Source organism: Ursus americanus, chromosome 19 (assembly GCF_024610735.1).
Source record: "Ursus americanus isolate L20-20 chromosome 19, mUrsAme1.1.p, whole genome shotgun sequence".
Taxonomy (NCBI): domain Eukaryota; kingdom Metazoa; phylum Chordata; class Mammalia; order Carnivora; family Ursidae; genus Ursus; species Ursus americanus.
The window spans coordinates 31499550-31519427 of NC_142145.1; the positions used below are offsets into that span (position 1 = coordinate 31499550).

General features: G+C 35.4%; 1 protein-coding gene and 1 pseudogene across 2 annotated transcripts in view; both read left to right on the top strand.

Moving 5' to 3' along the window:
• The window catches only part of LOC148108484 (uncharacterized), an 895742-nt gene that overhangs the window by 621945 nt on the left and 253919 nt on the right, over positions 1-19878 (top strand). The window contains exon 5 of one of the 2 annotated variants that reach the window (XM_087869857.1): positions 270-1583. The exons of the other annotated variant lie outside the window; for it this stretch is intronic. Within the exon in view, the coding sequence (XP_087725983.1) occupies positions 270-279 (10 nt within the window). The 3' untranslated portion in view covers positions 280-1583. Of the gene's footprint in view, positions 1-269; positions 1584-19878 lie in introns of those variants that run through there. 2 annotated transcript variants of the gene reach the window in all.
• On the top strand, positions 4096-4610 carry LOC148108485 (small ribosomal subunit protein uS12 pseudogene; annotated as a pseudogene).

Genomic DNA, 19878 nt, shown 5'->3' on the forward strand with positions numbered 1-19878 from the left:
CAGCTTTTTGCGTCTGTACTTCACTAACTTAAATGCGGCATTGTTCACATCAGTCAGAGAACTGAACTTCAAAAAACTCGGTGTTAAATTTTTTGAACCCTGTGGCAAGAAGGGGTTATCTCTTTATTTTATTGTAGTAGTCATATGACGAGGAAGATAAGTTTTCACTGGAAATCAAATTCAGTTGTGAGTACCTAGTAACTCAAAAAAAAAAAAAAAAAAAAAGAAATGAAATAATTCAATCACAAACAGTTCTTGTTCCTTGACAGGTCAATTTGATTTGCCCCTCAGCCTGACAGTAGGGCTGTGACTGAAGAGGACACATTTCCAGCAGAGTACCTGAAGTGCTAAAATAGCCTACACTTCATAACACTAAAAGGAAATTTGACCAACCGGGAAAGATGCCCTCTTGGCAACTTTACAAAGTTCTTGGGAGAAAAAGCAAACCTATATGTTTGTTCTTTGAATACTTTATGCAAATGTGTTGATGTATATGCACATGTTGGTGGGAAAATAAATGCAAAAAGATGGAAGTTCTAACGAATGAATATGTTGAATTGCTAAAAGCAACATATTGCAACTTATGTTCTGAGAGCTCTTTGCTCACCATGAAATCCCCAAGCTGAATGTATTCAGAAGAAATGCAATAAGGTATGGAACAGTTCCAGGTTCAGATGTGAACACAGATACAAACACAGTGAACGCCGGAATGTGTATTTGATGCTGTTGTGCAATGTTGAGAAAATAAATTGGATGTTGTTCATGTTGCTAATGCAAAAACAGAATGAATGCTAAAATGAAGTTATCTGCTGATTTTGGAATCTCATTTATCCCCTGCTGACTCATATCATCTGTTTTGGTTATACACATGATGCAAACATTCGTTTTGCGAAATCCCACTCCTAAGTCTTCAACAACTTTACTCCAGCTTTCGAAAATTAGCACTAGTTCAAATACCAAGAGAATAAAGTAATTGATTTCAAGCTGGTTATAAATGTATTTTCTGGGCTTGATACTCTGTGGAAATGAAAATTTTTGGTAATTTCTTTTTTTTAAAAAAGAGAAAGATGCTTCCTACACATAGTAGGCATACCAAAATACTTTTTTAGAGGAAAAAAAATCTTTGTTCCTTTCCTAAAGAAGCTTAAAATGAAATTGGAAGAGACAAAGACTGTATCTTTTTTGTACCACTAAACCAACTACAAAACTACACCAAATAACAATCATGACATAAAGCGGTACACGTTTAGGCGTCAGGGTTGGCAGTAACCAATTGCCATAGGAATTTAAAGAAGTGGGAGTGTCATGGATTGGATTTTATGGTGACTGTTCTTGCTGGACTTTTATGGTCAAGCATTGAATGAGAGCATAAGAAGAAGACATAACTAAGCTGTGTACATGAGGAAAGTCATTTCTGTTGGTGGTTTTGTGTTTACTATTTAAATATAGAATCCTAGGCTGTGGAGAAATTCTAGAATACAGATTAAAGTTGGCTGCTTGAGGATATTTACACTCTTCTTTTGCCTACTATATCCAATTACACAGTTGAAATCTAGCCAGCTTGTTTTATTCTTGAATTTTACAATAAATTGATCCTTTAATAGAATTAAATGAATCCTTTCTTGTAAAAAATATCTTCGCTTTACAATTAGGTTGAGAGAATTCATGCTGTGGTGATGGGTGGCTTAGATAGACTCTAAATTTATGGTATTTTTGAGTCTGCAGATTTAGTTATTTAACACACTTGTTATTTTTTTTAATTGACTCAAATAATTCACTGAGTTTTACAAGTCAAAAAATACTCTCTCTGGTAAGCCAGAGGGTGGTAAATGGAGCTTAGTGTGACAAAAGGTGTCAGAATTGATTGACAATTTGAAGAAGCCAAATACAGTTTTTTCAGGAAATCACATTTGATTAGTTTGTGCCTATTGTTTATACTTCAAGACATAATATCTGTAAAGACCATCTCTGTGACAATTGAGTGTTGGTTAGGCAATCATCCATGTAATGCTTAACATTCAGGTACTTTTCCAATCTCTGAATCTATTCTCACAAATAAAACACCACGACATGTCACTATGGCACACTGAACTGATATAAGAAACCTTCCTTTTCCTGCTCCAAACACAAATTCTGAATATGGCAAAGGGATCCCAAGTGGGCACAGGGGTCTGAATGAGATTAGAATTGCAACATTAAACCTGACATACATTTAAGAAATGAGACCTTTACACTCCCGAGGGTTCTGAGACAAAGCCTAAGGCCAAGAATGGATAGGAACTGAGGTCCTTGAATCACGGTAGAGACACAAAGGTCTGTACACCTCCTTTTTTCTGTTTTGTTTTGTTTTTATTCACCCATTAAACAAATAGTGATTGAGGGTTCACTGTACGCTAGGCACTGGTATGATAGCAGTGCAAAACCAAAAAAAGGAAAGAAAGAAAGCAAAACTCTGTGTCCTTGTGTGGGATGGAGGGGAGATATAACGTAAAGCTGTATACATTAGACTATGGTAGATGATGTAGAAAAATGAACAGGTAAGAGATACAAGGAATTCTGGTATTTCTGTAAGTCTAAATGAAGTCTTTTGAGAAGTGTTTACTAAAAAAATATCTTGAAGTAAAGAATGGAAGGAGGTGAGTCAAGGCCTGGGAGACATATCCATGTGTACACCCAGGCAGAAGAAACCACAGTTACAAAAACCCTCAGTCAGGAGCTTGCAGGAAAATTCAAGAACAGTAACATGGCCATTGTGGTTGGAACAGAGCAAAAAAATATAAGGAAATCACATTACAAAGTTGAGTGTTAATGAGCAGCCAGATCACATGGATACATTTAAGGGAGGTAGGGGTGAAAGTGGGAAGTTTAATTCTTAGGCTATGGTAATCATCCAGGCAAGAGATGATGGTGGGTTGGACCAGACTGGTAACATTAGAGGTTATGAGAATATCCTGGCTATTGTTCCAAGGTGAAGTCACTAGGGTTTTCTGACAGATTGTGTATGTGTAAGATAGAAAAAAGTCAAAAAATGACACCAAAATTTTTGTTTTGATACTGGAGGGAGGAAGTCATTGGTTGAGTTGAGGAAGATTGTGGAAAATGCCATTTTTTGTCAGAAAAATCAGACCTCAGTCAAAAGATATGCTAAGGTTAAGATGGCTATTAGAAAACTAAGTATCTGTCAAGTAGACAGTTAGATATATGAGTCTGGATTTGATGAGAGATGTCTGGGTTAAAGATGTAAATTGAGAAATCATCAGTGTATAGATAATATTTAAAGCCACCAGACAGGATGAAATCACTAAGGAAGTAAGTATAGATAGATTCATGGTTATTAAATCATGTTCTTAAAAGACTGTGTGTCCTGGCCCAGGGTAGGCTGAAAATTGGATGCCCAGGGCTGTGAGAAGGAAAAGATTCATGCATTTACAACTAGAAAACCAAACCTGCTCCAGGTGAGAGGGTGGGATCTGAATCCATCCTACTCACCTTAGCACAAAGCTTATGTTGATAAATTCATAAGAAATCTGGCATACTTTAATGTAACCTGTGAGTCTCCAGGGAGAGAAACAAAGCTCTGCAGCATAAAATGCTTCTTGATGTCAGACTTACGAGTCTCCATAAAACAACGTTCTCACTAAAGACGACCTAGCTGTCAGTATTTACAAACCACAATAAGATATCAGCAAGTACTTAAAAAAAAAAAAAAAGACAAAATGTACACACAAAGAGCAACATTAAGTAGAGCATGTTATGAAAATAAATGCCATCTTTGAAAAACTGAAAAAGACCATTAAAAATGGTAGATGTATTAAAGTAGATTATACATACGGGAAGCAAGGCAAATTGTGCGCTAGAAGATAGATTTGAGGAGGCTATCCATAATGCATCTCAGAGAGATAAACAGAATGAATATATGAGGAAGAAATTAAGAGATGGAGAGAATGGAATAAAAAGGGCCAACTTAAATTTAGTGAATACTAAAGGACAGAATGAGGAAAATGAAGTAATAAAAGGATAATGGCAGGCAATTTTCCAGAATGGAAGAAAGTTATAAGTCTTCAACTTGAAGGAGAATCCTAGTGTCTTAAGAAGTCTAAATAAATATAAATCCTCTCTTTTGCTCAGGCCCATGATACAGGTAGGATGGGCAAATGTCACAGTCTTCGCACTGCCTGGAAGCTCCATACCCATTGATGAGATCATGATAAACAGTACAAGAAAGCCCATGTGGGCACAGTCCTGAAGCCCAACCCTTTTAGAGGTGCTTCCCGTGCAAAGGGAATTGTGCTGGAGAAAGTAGGGGCTGAAGCCAGACAGCCAAATTTTGCCATCAGGAAGTATGTCGGGGTACAGCTGATCAAGAAGGGCAAAAAACCCCGTAGCCTTTGTACCCGATGGTGGTTGTTTGAGTTTTATTGAGGAAAATGGTGAAGTTCTGGTTGCCGGATTGCAAAAGTCACGCTGTCTGTGATGTTCCTGGGGTTTGTTTTAAGGTTCTTAAAGGAGCCAATGTCTCTCTTTTGGCCTTATACGAAGACAGGAAGGAAAGACCAAGATCATAGGTTTTGATGGTGACAATAATAAATTTTCATATTCCAAAAAAATAAGTAAATCCACACCTAAACTCAACAGCTGGACTGAGCTTAGACCTTCTCAAAAGCAACAATATATCTAAGAAGAAAATAAAATAATATATCAAGAAACTGAGAGAAAATCATTGCCAATCTAGAATTATATAGGTAGTTACACTATCACTCAGGAGTGAAAGGGAAATAAACACATTCTCAGGCAAAGCCAGAACCAGTTTTATCATACATAGACCTTCCCTTAAGATCTAATAAAGATTCAGTGTTAGATTTTTTCATTTGTGTTTTCCTTTTTGGTGCAAAGACTTTAAATCTAAATAGGGATTGCCCTTTTGAGAAGAGAGGGTGAGAGAGAAAAGAAAACAAAACTATTTATATTTGTATATATTTTGGATGTATTTGGCTTCAAGAAACAAATCTAAAATGGTTTAAATTGTTACAAAAATGACTAATAGAGATCACGAGGTAAAGTAGGCTCTTGGTTAGTAAATCGGTGGCTAGCTGATATTAGCAAAAGCCCAATATGTTGCTATGACTTCAGTTGCAACCTGAATTTGCCAGCTAACTTTGGAGCCATAAATTAACTGTAGCAGTTCCGTACATGATATACAGGAATAACCAGCCTCAGAGGATTACATGAGTCTATTCTGTCCCTGCTTATTAGGGGGAAAAACAACAACAACAGAACATAGTGAGGATAAATTTTCCAAAAGCCCCAGGTAGACTTCCCTCATGATCCATTGACCAAGATTAGAGCACATTCCCATTACCAAACCCAGAGGAGAGAAAGGAGCTATTATAATTTGCATAGACCTATTCACTGGGGGAAGATTTGATGTTGAGGGATTAATCACAAGGAAGAGAAAGGGATCAGGTAAGAAGTATAGAAATCTAAGGCCTTATCTCCCTCCAGAGGAGGATGAACAGATTGACATATTCATCTGTATTTAATTTAGATATAACCAGATAAACGGTAACCCCAGAAAGCTGGTGAATAACATTAAGAACACAAATAACATATAAAAACTCATCAAAAGCAGAGAGTATTACAAGAAAGATAAAATTATCGGGGAAGACTTTATAATCACAAACCTTTAGGTAAAGAACATAGTTTCAAAGTACAGAAAAGAACTGATAGGGGTATCACAGATGCATCACCTGAAAATCCATGCCCATTTAGATTTTTCTCAAGCAAATACAATAATTATGCTACTGAAAGCATTTGATCCTCTCTGCTGTGTTGCAGTTGATTTGAGACTTGGTATAAGAGCCGGGGGAGCCAAATATTTGTAAATGTTCAATTTAATAGAAGTGGCTAGTCTTCCTAGTGCAAACACTTCCTAAATAGTAATGTTGTCCACAGTATACAAAGTCAGTGGTATATCATGTTTTTTTTTTTTTTCTTCACTTTGTCAGGGCACATTCTAGGTAGGAAATTCATAGAAGTTCCATGCCTAGTAGAGAAAAATAATCAAGAGCCAACTTGTTTAAAATTATGCTCCTCCTGTCCTTTCTCTATATGGCCAACTCACTTCTGTTAGGGACCTAGAGTTGGCATGTCAGGGAGGAGGAAGGCGGTGTGTCTAACCCATAGCTAGTAGGCAGCCACACCACACAAACTTCTGCAGCAAACACAACCCTAACAGTCATACATCAAACACACCCCTCTTAGTTCTCTACTGAATGTAAATTCACTGCTTCTTTATTACTTAATGGTTATATATTTTGCATCACAACATCTGTTTTTGGAGACAGGAACCACCATGACTGGTTTTCCAGGAATTGACCAAAGTTGACTAGAGTATCTACACTACATACTAGATTGTTCACTGGGCTTCAGTGTTGTTGGTCACTAGGGGAAATGACTTGGGAACTAAAATGGCTTATTAGATAAGACTCTTAAATTTAGTGAGAGGGCTGAGGTTTCTAGAAAAGTCAAATCAGGATAAAGACTTTTAGGATTTGTATGTATGTATGTATGTATTTTAAAGATTTTATTTATTTATTTGACAGAGATAGAGACAGCCAGCGAGAGAGGGAACACAAGCAGGGGGAGTGGGAGAGGAAGAAGCAGGCTCCCAGTGGAGGAGCCTGATGTGGGGCTTGATCCCAGAACACCAGGATCACACCCTGAGCCGAAGGCAGACGCTTAACGACTGCACTACCCAGGCACCCCTTTTAGGATTTGTATTTAGATATAAGAGAACAGACAGGTGGATTAGCACGTGAGATCAGGAGTAAAAGATGGAGAGAAAGCCTATATGTGAAGAGAACATGAACATTGCTGCCAAACCCACCTGGAGTGGAATTCTGGCTCTGCCTTTTACCAGCTTTTTGACATTCCGCAAGTTTTGTTTAACTGTTTTGAAAATATTCCTTCATCTGTAAAATCAGGATTTTTGTGAAGAGTAGAAAATTACTTTTTAAAGTATCTTTTAGATATTAATAGTTAACACTTGTTGAGTGCAGTTTTTAATAAACAGATGTCACCAAATATTATATTCTTTTTATAGTTCTAATCTACATTTTCAGAAGGACAAGCCTATAAAACAACAAGAAAACTTTAAACTGAAATAACTGTGTCAAATCCTGCTTTCCTACCTTCAAGATGTTTAATTAGGTTCTCTGACTTTTTTTTTTTTTTTGCCATATACAAAGTGTGTAATTGGAGTAGGTAATTCATAATATCTCTTTCAATTCTAAATTTATGAGGTCTAGTTTTAGGCACAGGTGAAATAAAAGCTAGCTCAAATGAGACCAGCGATGAGCAAAGTGTCAGAAATTCCTCCATAAAGAAGTCATCTTTGCGTCGACCACAGTCCTATCTTGGCTTCTTTTAATATACAAACCTATGTAAGAAACTTTGTACTTTGGTCTTTCATCCTAAATTGTGAAAGACCCTGTCATCTCCTTCTCTCCTGATAGCCTCAAGTGCACAAGAAATATCGCAGGACTAGAGGGAATTAAAGGGACACAGAAGAAGCAGAGGATGTCAAAGGCTCTCTGATGCATTAATATTTTGCTAAGGGCCTGCTTGAATGATAAGATAGAATCCAATCAGGCCTCAGGGGAAACAGATTTGCAAATAGGAGTTGAATAGCAACTTGGTGTTACAGCAGCAGAAACCCACCTATTAATTTCTGGGTCTCAGATTTCTGTATACACAACAGTTAAATTCATTTCCAACCTTGTTACCAAGACTTTTGCAGAAAAAAATAATTGATGTCTCTGACATGTTACAGCATGGAAGGAGGAAGTCTAATTAAATAAACTTGTTCAATAGCAAGTATATCTATTAGTCAGTGATACAAGTGTCAGCAGGTTGATGAATGTATAAATCTTTCATAAAGTATTTGAATGTCCCCTGACAGTCATTTGTCCCTAGATGTACATAGTTATCCACGCTTGGATATGAGATTAAGGCATTTCAAAAAAAATCTTTTGTTTTTATTGTGAAATATAACACATACTGAAGGGGCATAAAACATAAAGTTACAGCTTAATAAATTATTATGAAGCAAACATAAGTAGGTCAAGAAATGCAAAGCTGTCATCACTCCAGAAGCCCCCACATGACTTCCCAATAACAAATAATTCTGGGCCACTCCCCCTTCACTTAAAAGTAAAGTTAAAGGTGATTTTGATCTTCCTGGTAATTGCTTCTTTGTTTTCTCTTAGAGTTCTGTATTGTTGGTATGCTCCTCTAAATTCTCTATGTTACTTTTGCCTGGTTATTAGAGTTGTTTGCATTGATTTGTGTCGCTAGAGCTTGTTCACTTTTGTTCTATGGTATTCTGTTGCATGACTGTACCCCCATCAGTGCATTCAGTCTTCTAATGCGGCCAATTGAGTCGTTTGGGTTATTTCAAACAGTACTCTTAGGAACATTTTGTACATGACTGCTGGTATGCAGTACACACATTTTGGGAGGACTACACATAGGAATGATATGGTGTATTTACTGTTTATCATTGTTATATGTGTATGATTAACAGAGTAATCCAAAGAGTTTTCCAAAGTGGTTGTAAAACTTAAATTCCCATAAATAGCATATAAGATATATTAAATGTTGATCCTTGCCAACATTTGATGTCTGTCTTTATTTTTATTTAAATTCAATTAGCCAACATATAGTACATCATTAGTTTCAGATGTAGTGTTCAATAACTTATCACATGTGTATAACACCCAGTGCTCATCAGTCTTTTTCATTTTAGTCTTTCTGGTGGATATTTATTTTCTTTTTTATGATTACTAGTGAGACTTAGCAACTTTTCATGTACTTTTTTGTCTTTTGGATATCTTTTTTGTTGTGAAGAACTTGTTACCTACCCATTTTTAAGATAGGATTGGATATCTCTTTCTTATTGATCTATAGAAGGTTCTTTCTCTCTCTCTCCCTCTCATTTATCTCTATCATATATTTTTCTTATGTATCAATTTCAATATGATATGATCCTTTTGTTGGTTTTATGTTAGCAGGATCTTCTCCTACTCTTTAGCCTGCATTTTATTTTCTCACCAGTGTCCCTTTGATGAAGAGATGTCCTTCATTATTTTTAGTGGTTTTAATAACTTGTTTGGAAATATTTTTTCTGTATTACCTTCTGGAAGCATTATTAAAAAAATTTTGGGCTGTTTACATTGAATTCTACAATCCACTTGGAATTAATTTTTGTTTACATTGTAAGGTAGAGATTAAATTTCATTGTCTTCCAAATAGAAAATCAATTGTCCCAATATCCTTAACTACAATGACTTTTATTTCTTTCCCTACTCCCTAGAGTTTCACCTTTGTCACCAATCAAGTATTCTTGTAAGTATGGGTATCTTTCTGGCCAATTGGTATCTTAGAATATCCTTGCATTAATTGTATTCTTCTAGTTAGTTACCTGCCGATACAATCTGACTTGATATCAGGGGAGTAAGTCCTTCTACTTTATTTCTCATCTTTAAGAGTTTCTTGGCTATTCTTGGTTCTTGCATTTCCATATGGCTATTAATACCAGATTTCATGTTGCATAAAATATAGTTTGGGATTTTGCATGAGATGCCAATTAATCTGAAGATCAATTTGAGAGAATTAACATCTTTACAGTATTGTGCCTTTTAACTCATCTATATGATATATCTTTCAATGTATTTGTCTCTGTATTAATAATTCCTAGTTTTCTGCTTATATTTCACATGTAAATATACATGTATAGGAATAAAAAAATATATGTTCCTATATACTTTGTTATAAATCTTACCTTTTGAGAAAAAAAAATGGTTGTTAATGAATAGAAAAAATTGGAATTTTTTATATTGACTATATAAACAACTTCGTTGAGCTTTTTAAATTCTAATAATTTGTAGAGCCTTTGGGGGTTTTTGCCCACAACCATATTATTCATTAAAATGACAGTTTTATTTATACCTTTCCAATTTTTTTTTTTTTATTTCTTCATCTTGGATTACTCAGCTAGGTAGGGCCCTCCAGTATACACAGGAATGTGCCATTTTGAATATAGGGGGAAAGTTTTTAATATATCACCAGCAAGTATGAAACTTGTTTTTTTATTTGATACCTTTTAGCAGCTAAAGAAGTTACAATTAGACATTTTATAGATAGATGTTGAATTTTATTAAATACATTTATGTAACTATTGTTATGATAATAGATATTTTCTCCTTTAATCTGTGAAATGTGAATTTTGATTGAATTTTAAATATTAAACCATCCTTGCATTCATGGAATAAACATAACTTGTTCATTATTTATTTTTCTTCTTTATTTTTGCAATCAGTCTGTTAATACTTTGTTTAGGATTTTTATCTCCATGTTTATGTGGGAAACTGGCCTATAGTTTTCTTTGTTCTTAGTGTCCTTGTCAGGTTTAAATCAGTGCTTTGAAAGGTTCATAAAATAAACCGTAGACTTTTCACTCTTTTCCCTATTTTCTCTAAGATTTTGTGAAAGCTAGGCATTATTTCTTCCTCAAATATTTAGTGGAATTTGCTGGTAAATCTCTTCAGTTCTGTATTTTAAATTATGAAATTTTTCTACTTATTGATTCAACTTAATAGTTATCAACTTTCTTTCCAGATCAGATTTATATCATACTTTTCTAAAAATATGTCCATTCATCTAATTATTTATGTGTTAGATTTATAATCATGACTGATACTGCTTATTTGTATTGTTGGATCAGATATTTGAGAAGGATACTAATTTCATCAATGTTTTCAAATCAATTTTTGGCATTGATGGATGGACAGATAGGAAAAAATACTATTTATTCTTTTATTATTTTCTTCATTCTATCTTGTTAGGTTTATTTTGCTTTTCTTGTTCAAACTTTGTAGATGCTTGACTTTACAGTTAAGGTTATAGATGTTGATTTAAGCACCACTTTGGTGACCTCACACAAATTTTGTTAAGTAGTGTTTTTAGGTGTCATTAAGTTTAAGATATTTCCTAAGTTCACTTGTCATTTCTTTAGTGTCTCATGAATTATTTAAAAGCATATTCTTTAATTTTAAATATAAGTTTTTGTCAATAGTTTCTTTTGATTTTTATTTATAGATTGTATGTCTCATAGCCTGTCGGTCACACAAAATTCGGTAAGAATAATTGTATGTTCAGTATATAATCATTTTTGTAAACGTCATGGGTGCTAGAAAAAGATGTATAATATATTTGTTGTTCTAGATACGTGACCAATCATATATATCTTGTCTTCTACATTTTCCCTTCATAATGTTTTGTCTTGATAGATATGATTCTGAAATGTATGTTCAAGTCTCTCACTATGATTGTGTATTTGATTATTTCTATAATATTTTTATCAATTTTGTTCCAATTTTTTGAGGCCATGATATCTGACATGAACAAATTTAGACTCTGTCTTCCTATTGAAGTAATGTTTTCATTGCAATTTTTTCTTAAAGTTTATTTTCTCTAATATTAATGTAATTGTGCCAGTTTCTTTTAAATGGTGTTTGTTTTGTATATTTTCCCTATACTTTTGATATTGCTTTATTTTAATTGTGTGTCTTATAAACATATAGGTTTTTTTGACATTATTTGTCTCTTAGGTAGATTAGTGAATTCATTTACATTTAATATGATTGCTGATTAAATCCTGGTTTAAATCTATCATCCTGTTAAAGACAATTGAAAAGAAAAGATGAACAAGTTATTTTTTTCTGAAAATTTCAAAATCCTGAGAACCTAACAAAATAGTAAGAATTTTTTAGGCCAAGATCTCAGGGAATATTGAAATCCAGAAGACTGACGTTGGCATTTGAGACTGTTCTGCCTTAAGGCTGTTTCCCCACTCTATAGTCTCTCTCTTTAGGGATCGCAAATAACAGAAATTTCATGACAAATTGTGTTTGTAGTTGAACGTCAAGAGAATTGCCCAAATAGTCATTTAAATCTGATTTTGCTAGTATCGCAGACTTCGTTAAGTTAATCACTCACTGTTCAGAGAGCCCTAAATGCAGAGCAGTTTTAGGATATTATAGAGAAATCAGGTATAAACTACTGGGGAAGGGAGGAACTACTTTTCCTGACACAGTCATAACCCTAAGAGACAGTGATTGATTTGGGAATAATAAAAAGTCTTGTTTTTAAAAAGACAAAAGTAGGGGCACCTGGGTGGCCCAGTTGTTTGAGTGTCTGTCTTCAGCTCAGGTCATGATCCCCCTGGGATCAAGCCCCATATCAGGCTCCCTGCTCAGTGAAGAGTGTCCTTCTCCCTCTCCCTCTGCCCCTCCCCCGTCCTCATGTTCTCTCTCTTGCTTGTGCTCTCTTGCTCGCTCTTGTTCTCTCTCACTCTATCTCAAATAAATATATAAAATCTTTAAAAAAAAAAAAAGACAAAAGCATATTATATAGGATCATTATGAGCTTTGATCTTCCATATTCCAAAGTTCGATCTATGAAAAGACGGAAGTTTTAGGAACACACATTTTTATAAATATATCTATGGCATGTCTTCTAGATTTCAGAAAATTCCATACAACTTATGCATGTATGCCTACAAAATGAAACAGTCAAAACTTAACTTACAGTGTTTTATTTTCCCACGCATTTTTTTTTTCCTAGGAAAGATATTGGAAAAGTTAGCAGAGGATAACAAGGAAAATTGAGAAGGGAACATGTGACCTGGGAAATGGTAAAAACCAAAGAAAAACAAAGGGAAGATGAAAGGAGAAAAAGTAAATGAGGGGTATGAAGACATAGAGAAACCTAAAGGAATAATATTCTTCAGTCTTTACCATCAAAATTTATTCGTATGTTCTCAAACTGAAAGGGCAAAGATTAAAATTTACCATAATGAAAGCATGATTATTAGGAGACTTCATGGTGCCTCCTGTGACTGTCTCCCATCTCCCTGTTGTGCTGCCCTTGCCAAGGTACCCGCCATGTTGATGACCTTGGAATTTAATGAAATCTGCATTAAATGGAGACTGTACTAAACACATCCTAGGATACAAGAACCAGAGGGACTAGTCAAGCAAAAACTCAAAGCAGGAGGTTAAGTTTTAATACTCTAAAGACCAAGCCCAAACACAATTTTGCCTGAGCCAGGATTGAGGTTATAGAAGCAGTTTATTCATATATTCATGGGATCAGACAGGAATGGTTTGGGATGGAGGAAGGTGACTCATAAAGTGATCATTGCAAATATCACTGCGTTTTTGCTGTCTGCATTATTGGTGGCAAAAGTAAAAACCAAAGGGTACTTAAGACTTCTGTTGTTAAGACATTTAATGTGATTGCTTCCTCTAAAGCATTTTTTTTTCCAACATGCTATTTTAGCACTACTGTAATTGCTAAAATTAGAAACTCGGCCTTCTAAATGTCAAATTATGTGAAAACATATGGAATGAAATAAGTCTGGAAGGGACAAGAGAATGGAAAAGCTATGTGCAACAACCTTATTCTCCTCTCTAAAACTCGGTTTTTGCTCTATCCTCTTTCTGAAATGCCTGCACATCTATCTCTACCTCTACACCTTGGCCTCAACTCCTCTGTGCTCATAGAAATTTCTTTTGTAGAGAACAACTTAAGATCAATGAAGTCATATATATCAGTTTCAGGCTGTAACAAATTGTCTCTTTTTAAATGAAATCTTTCATTTTTATTCAAATGAAATCTGTCATATACCACCTTACATATGTTATCTCTTTACACCAGGTTTCCTCTGTGAGTATTATTAATTTTAATATAATTATTAATTTTAATGTAATTTGTACCAATAGGTTTTTAATACATGCTGATTGATTGGCTAGCATGATAGTTCTAGCTTTGATGATTCTCTTAATGGTGATAGTGACAAAAGCTAAAATGATGATTACATAAGTGGAAGAAATTTTTGAATATACAAATCTGAAACATGGCATTACAGTTATAATTTTTACTACACAGTGAATCTTTAAAGGTCAACTCAAGATAAAACCAACTGGAAGTTTACCCTCCTCTTGCTCCTATGTGGTCATAATTGATACAGTGGAAGGTCTGTGATATTTAGGGGAAGAAGAGATGAGGATTATATGAAATCTGTTACAATAAAGTTAGGTTATTTTTTCCTTTGGGTACTACAAAATGTTCTTTTATAGAATTGAAGCTCTCTGGCTTTTCTGTAAGTGTCCTGGGAAGCCTATATTCCCAAAACAGAATCCGTAGTTTCCATATCAATGTGAAAAAAATTTTTTTCACACGCTTGTAATTTTCTTCTCAACCATTCCCAAGTGCACCAACACTGTCTCCACTGCTTCCCTTAGGAGATTGTATTCTTTTAGAGAATTGCTTGGCCCATGAATGCATATTATCTCTCATCTTGAAAAATGCCAATAAAAAAGCAAATTATATTTGTTCTCTAAGATGTTTGCTACAAACCATGACTGATTAGTGTTATATGTGACATCCACAAGAACAGTAATCAAGGTTATGTTAGCATTGATTTTTACAGAGGTGAAGTCTCTTTGATGTATTACTCCATCAACACCTGCAATGACAAAATTTGCACATGAAATTAATCCCAATTAATTATACTGTTTGTAGATAGCACTGGCTCTTTTATGTTACAAAATAAATATTAATTTAGTGACTTTTTTTCACCTTGTGAGGCTTATTTAGTTAAGGGAGGGAACCTCTATTGATCAGTATCCTGAAATATAAAATAAAGGTTAGACAATTGAAGGGGCCTGGAAAACTAATCCAGTCAATTGGGAGCAAGTCAAGTCTTAAGGCATCGTAACACTATTTTATTTTCATTTTTACTACTTTAGCTTTGAATTCAGGTTTCTGAGTTAAAAATACTCAATCCTATATGACCTATACTGAATATTGACTTTTACCCACACATGAAGTTATTATAGTTCTTCACATACCTATTGGCTTGGCCACTGTGTTTAATAGCTTTGGTTAGCTTCCTCTGTAATGGAAAAAAGAAAATTTCTTGAACCCTATGATGGCAAACAGAACTGAGTAATGGCATTTGTTGAGGGCCTTTTCTGTGCTTTCGTTAGCCTTTTTCAAAACTTCTGTGAAAACTGGGCCCATGAATTAGGATAGCTCCTTATGTTCTCAGAATGATGGAAGAACTTTTCAAAATCATATTTCTAAGAAAACTGAAGTTTATCCTTTAATTCTTAATATTTTAAAAATATATGTAGGCATTAAAATAAAACACCCTTATATTGTACACATCTCTAATCATACTGAGGGTGGCGGCTGGGGAAACTAGGTCTTGTATGTGTCATAATTATATGCCTAAACATTATATTGTGCTTTAAACTAGGAGACCATTCTGAAACCATTGCGTATGTGCTGAATTGCCTCAACAATCTTCATCTTTCCCTCATTTCCGTTGGCTTCTCAGAGTTCATAGCTCCCATTTACAGATTCTGATGTACTGACTAATTTCACATTCAATTGCCTATTAGAGAAAGGATCTTCCATACTTTACAAAGACTTGTCAGTTTGCATAGTTACATTTCTGTACATTCAGAGATACACTGTAACTTTTGAATATGTGGTCAAATTCTAGATGACTGAGTTGATTGAAAAACTGGCCCTTCCTCTGGATTAACTTCAATTTACCATCTTTATAATCTGATAAACATAGTCCCCTAACTTTTATCTAATTGAATTTTTTTGGTAGATATGATTTGACCTATAACATTGATATTGAAATTATTAAGCAATGAACTGAGTAATTATAATAAATTTTGATTTTTTTAGTTTTATCAATTCCTCTCTCAGGCAATAATTTCTATTGTTAGATAAAACAATATAATATAATTATAATACTCTCTTGTTAAAAGTATCTCAAAGAAAATACATCTTCATATTTGGGCAATAGTTAAATAGCTGGCTATGATGAATTATCTGTTTAGTGGTATAATATTGTGAAGGAATATGTGGCACAGTATACAGAGATTAGACTCTGAAATCAGATACTGTATTTATATCCAGCTCCTGCATTTACTGATTACACGACCTTTAGTCTAGTTATATATACTAACTACCTTTATATCTCTTTTATACTTTTAAAATATTCCCCAAAGCAGAGCTCAATGAATAATTTCTTTCATTGTACTTATTGCCAGAACTCAAGATGTTAATAGGTTGTCACCAAAGGTTAGATGACATATTTAATTATCTCTAATCCTCAGACTGACCCTGCAAGGAAAACAGATCATACCACCTTCATTGTAAAATAGGTCCCTTGTTTGGAGGCAATTTCATGTGGGGTCTACTCTTGGTAAATCAGTTCTAAAACACCTCAACAGTAGTGCCAGCACAGACATTGCCTACAAGGACAGCAAATCCACACCCTGGGGAAGAGAAAAATTATAGTAGGAACACACTTTTATTCCAGAGGAGTCTGATGTAATCAACTTGCTAGGTGGTTTAATGGTCTTCTCAAGGGAGGGACTATGGCCAGTTCTCAGCCTGTCTTTGCTGCTAACAAGAGAACATCAAGTAGCAACAGTAATCAGATCAGCTTGCTGTGAATGGAGGCCAAATGTGGGCTCATTTAGAGTCTCCATCTTTGAAATCATTGCTCGTCTATCTGATGGTATATTGAGCAAACACTGCGGTGGCTGAGAACGGGGCTAACCAACAGCCAGGAGACGAGCCATTATGTTCACCTGGTGTTTTAAGAGTCTCCTCCATTGTGGATGCTTTCTGGTGGGCAATGAAGTGAAGGGACAAGATTGGCATATCATGGGCTCAGTCCCATAAATTTATCCACATACTTCTTCCCAAGATCTTATTGTCTCTGGTCTTCCAATTTTACATCTGCCAGATGGTAAACCATATGCCACTGCCCAGGAGTTTCTGTATATCCTTCCCTCAGTTCTATCTCCCTGCACATAGAGTGCCCAACCAATTTTAATGTTTGAATTTCTGCCCATTGGAAGGATTTCCCTCACCATTGTCCTTTAGGGCTGCTACCATATATGACAGTGGTGCAATTTGCATCAGCATACCAAATGACTCATTCCTTATCTAGGCCTGGGTTTTTTTCCTTCTCCATCAGTTGGTTGTGGGGAAACTCTCAGGAGGTTATAAGTTTGAGTTGATGGAGAGATGACGAGTGCAACAGAGAGTCTGGACTAAGTGTGCCCTCTGGAGACATTTTCATCATATATTTGCTGCGAGCCCTGCTCAACCTCATGGTACGGTAGGTACAGCAGTACCCAGCTCAGGAGAAAGAGCTCTTGGCACAGGGCTTTAATGCCAATCATCAGCCTCCACTAAGAATCATTCACACACCTATAGCTGCTTTTCATTGTCTCATGGAATTCTCTGCAGTAGAAGATAGGAATACTGTGGCTTCAGCCAATATTAAAGGTGGATGCGATTCAAGGCTCCAGAAGCATCTGATTCAAGGAACTTGCATTCTTGTTTGGGCAATGAGATAAGGCTATTATAGTATTTATAAAACAATTGGCTATAATCAATTAAAATATTTGCTAAAACACTATTATACCGAACACTCTCCTAGGTGCTGTGAGACACAGAAAGGCATAATCCATGAACTTAAGTAGTTTGGACAAAAGCAAAGCCAAAATCAAAACAGAGATAAAGGACTCAAGAAAAGCCTTATTAGGCAGTAGAAATCTGTGTGATACCAGCAGTGAGAGGAGAGGGCCTGTTAGCTAATTTTACAGTTGGCATAATAATTTAAGAATTAGAATTTAGATTTCAGGCTATATATATGGGAAGTAAGGGCACTCTCCATTCACTGGGGGGGTGGGGGCTGCAAAGGCAGTAGCTGCACTTACTGACTCCACAGCACAGTCGAGTCCACGGTATTGATGGGTCAGAAACTCCAAGTCACTTGCAGGACAGCATTTTGAACTGAAAACACAGACTGGTTCTAGTACCAATCCCGGTGCTTCCAGCAAGCTTCACGGCAGCAGGCAGATCGTTTCACATTTCTGGTGTCATTTCTTCACCTGACTTAGAAGCCACTGAGCTTCCTTCCCAATCCTAAAGTCTTTCTAGAGTTGGGAAATAAGGATAGTTGATGTAAAATATTCCTGGCTTTTATTTTTTGTGTTTTGTGGTCATTTATTACCTTCATATAATATTTATCCAAATTTCTGAGGGCATAATAATCATTTGGTTAAGATTAAAGTAATTTTTTTAACATTTATTAAAATATATATTTATAAATATTCTGCAGCTTCGTCACTGTTTCTTTGTTATACATTATGAGGTATAGCAATTTGTGAATATTTGAAAATGCAGGTAAATATTTATTGAGCAGATAATTTTGGACAGGACATTTGATTAGGTATCATGAAGACTAAAAAAGTGAGCCATTAGATACTGTGTACTGCCGGCATTTATAGTCTAAACGAGTGCTTCAGCTGCGCATAACGTGTTCCTCCATGCATATCTGCACATATACACACATTCACTCAAGCTCAATAGAAATTGGGATTGAAATAATAAGTACTAAAATATGAAAGAAGCAACCAGTAACATCTCTACCATTGGCCATGGAAGTAGAATAGTAGCAGTGAGGGTTAAAATCAGTGGGAAATGTGGCGTTTGTGAACAGCGGGAGTGCTGAGTGGTAGCGCTTGACATGGGGCTTAGAAATAGTAAGACCAGGGGCACCTGGGTGCCTCAGTCAGTTAAGCATCCAACTCTTGATTTAGGCTCCGGTCATGATCTCAGGATCTTGAGATCGGCCCCTTGGCACACCGTGCTCCGCACTTGATATGGAGCCTGCTTAGGATTCTTTCTCTCCCCCTCTCTCCGCCCCTCCCCAGTCCCTCTCTTAAAAAAAAAAATAGTAAGACTGTAGTTAGGAAAAGAGAGTGGATAAAATACATAAGCACAAGAATAGTGTAAATAGAAAAGATGTGAGTTTAGAGGACTGAAGTATATTGATTTGTTGAAAAGGGCTACTTGGAACCACAATGATGAGTTAATGCTGGATTATGAAGGGAAGTAATTACCAGGATGAGAAGTTAAGATTATATTTATTAGTCAAAAAGGAAAAGGATAGTAGTTTAATGCATTATAATCATGTGCCTAGGACCTAGACTGTTTTCACTTTTTGTTTATGATATCGTGTTATGTAGTAAACATATACACATAAATTCTGCTGACCCATAAATAAGGTTTATGAACCTGACTGAAAAAGAAAAAAAAATTGTTAACAGGTTTGCCTTTATTCTTTTGTTTCTGATGTCAGTACAAATAACTTAGTACTGCTCGAGAACTCTAACGGATATGCTTTTTGCCAATGGACCTTAGCCACATTGCAAAGTTTAACCACAATTCCTAGGAACCTTATAAAATCCATAGGTCTGTCATGCACATATTTACTATGGATGCCTTTTACACACCCAAATATGCCAGTGCCTAATGTAACGCGTCCCTGTTGATATATATTAATATGTTCAAAGAATCCAAGCCTCTCAATTTGCATATGAATGTGCAATAATTCTATGAATGTGCGTGTGGGATTTAATTGTTTTTTTAAACAATATACTCTTATCTTTCTGGAAGTAATTCAGGCCATCAAAGGGTTGTCAGTGATGAGCTCGCTAATTACTTTCCAATACTTAGCCTTGTATTTCCCTTTATTACTGGTGCTCTGTTCCCTCTAGTTTTACATTACTATCAGAAAGTTCATTTAGAATCCAGTCAATCTTCCAGTGCCAAATCGGCACTTCAAATTTTTTATTCAACAAGGACACAATGGGAATATTTGTGGCTTCCAAGGAGATACTCATAAACTTTTTCCTGCATTGTCTTTGC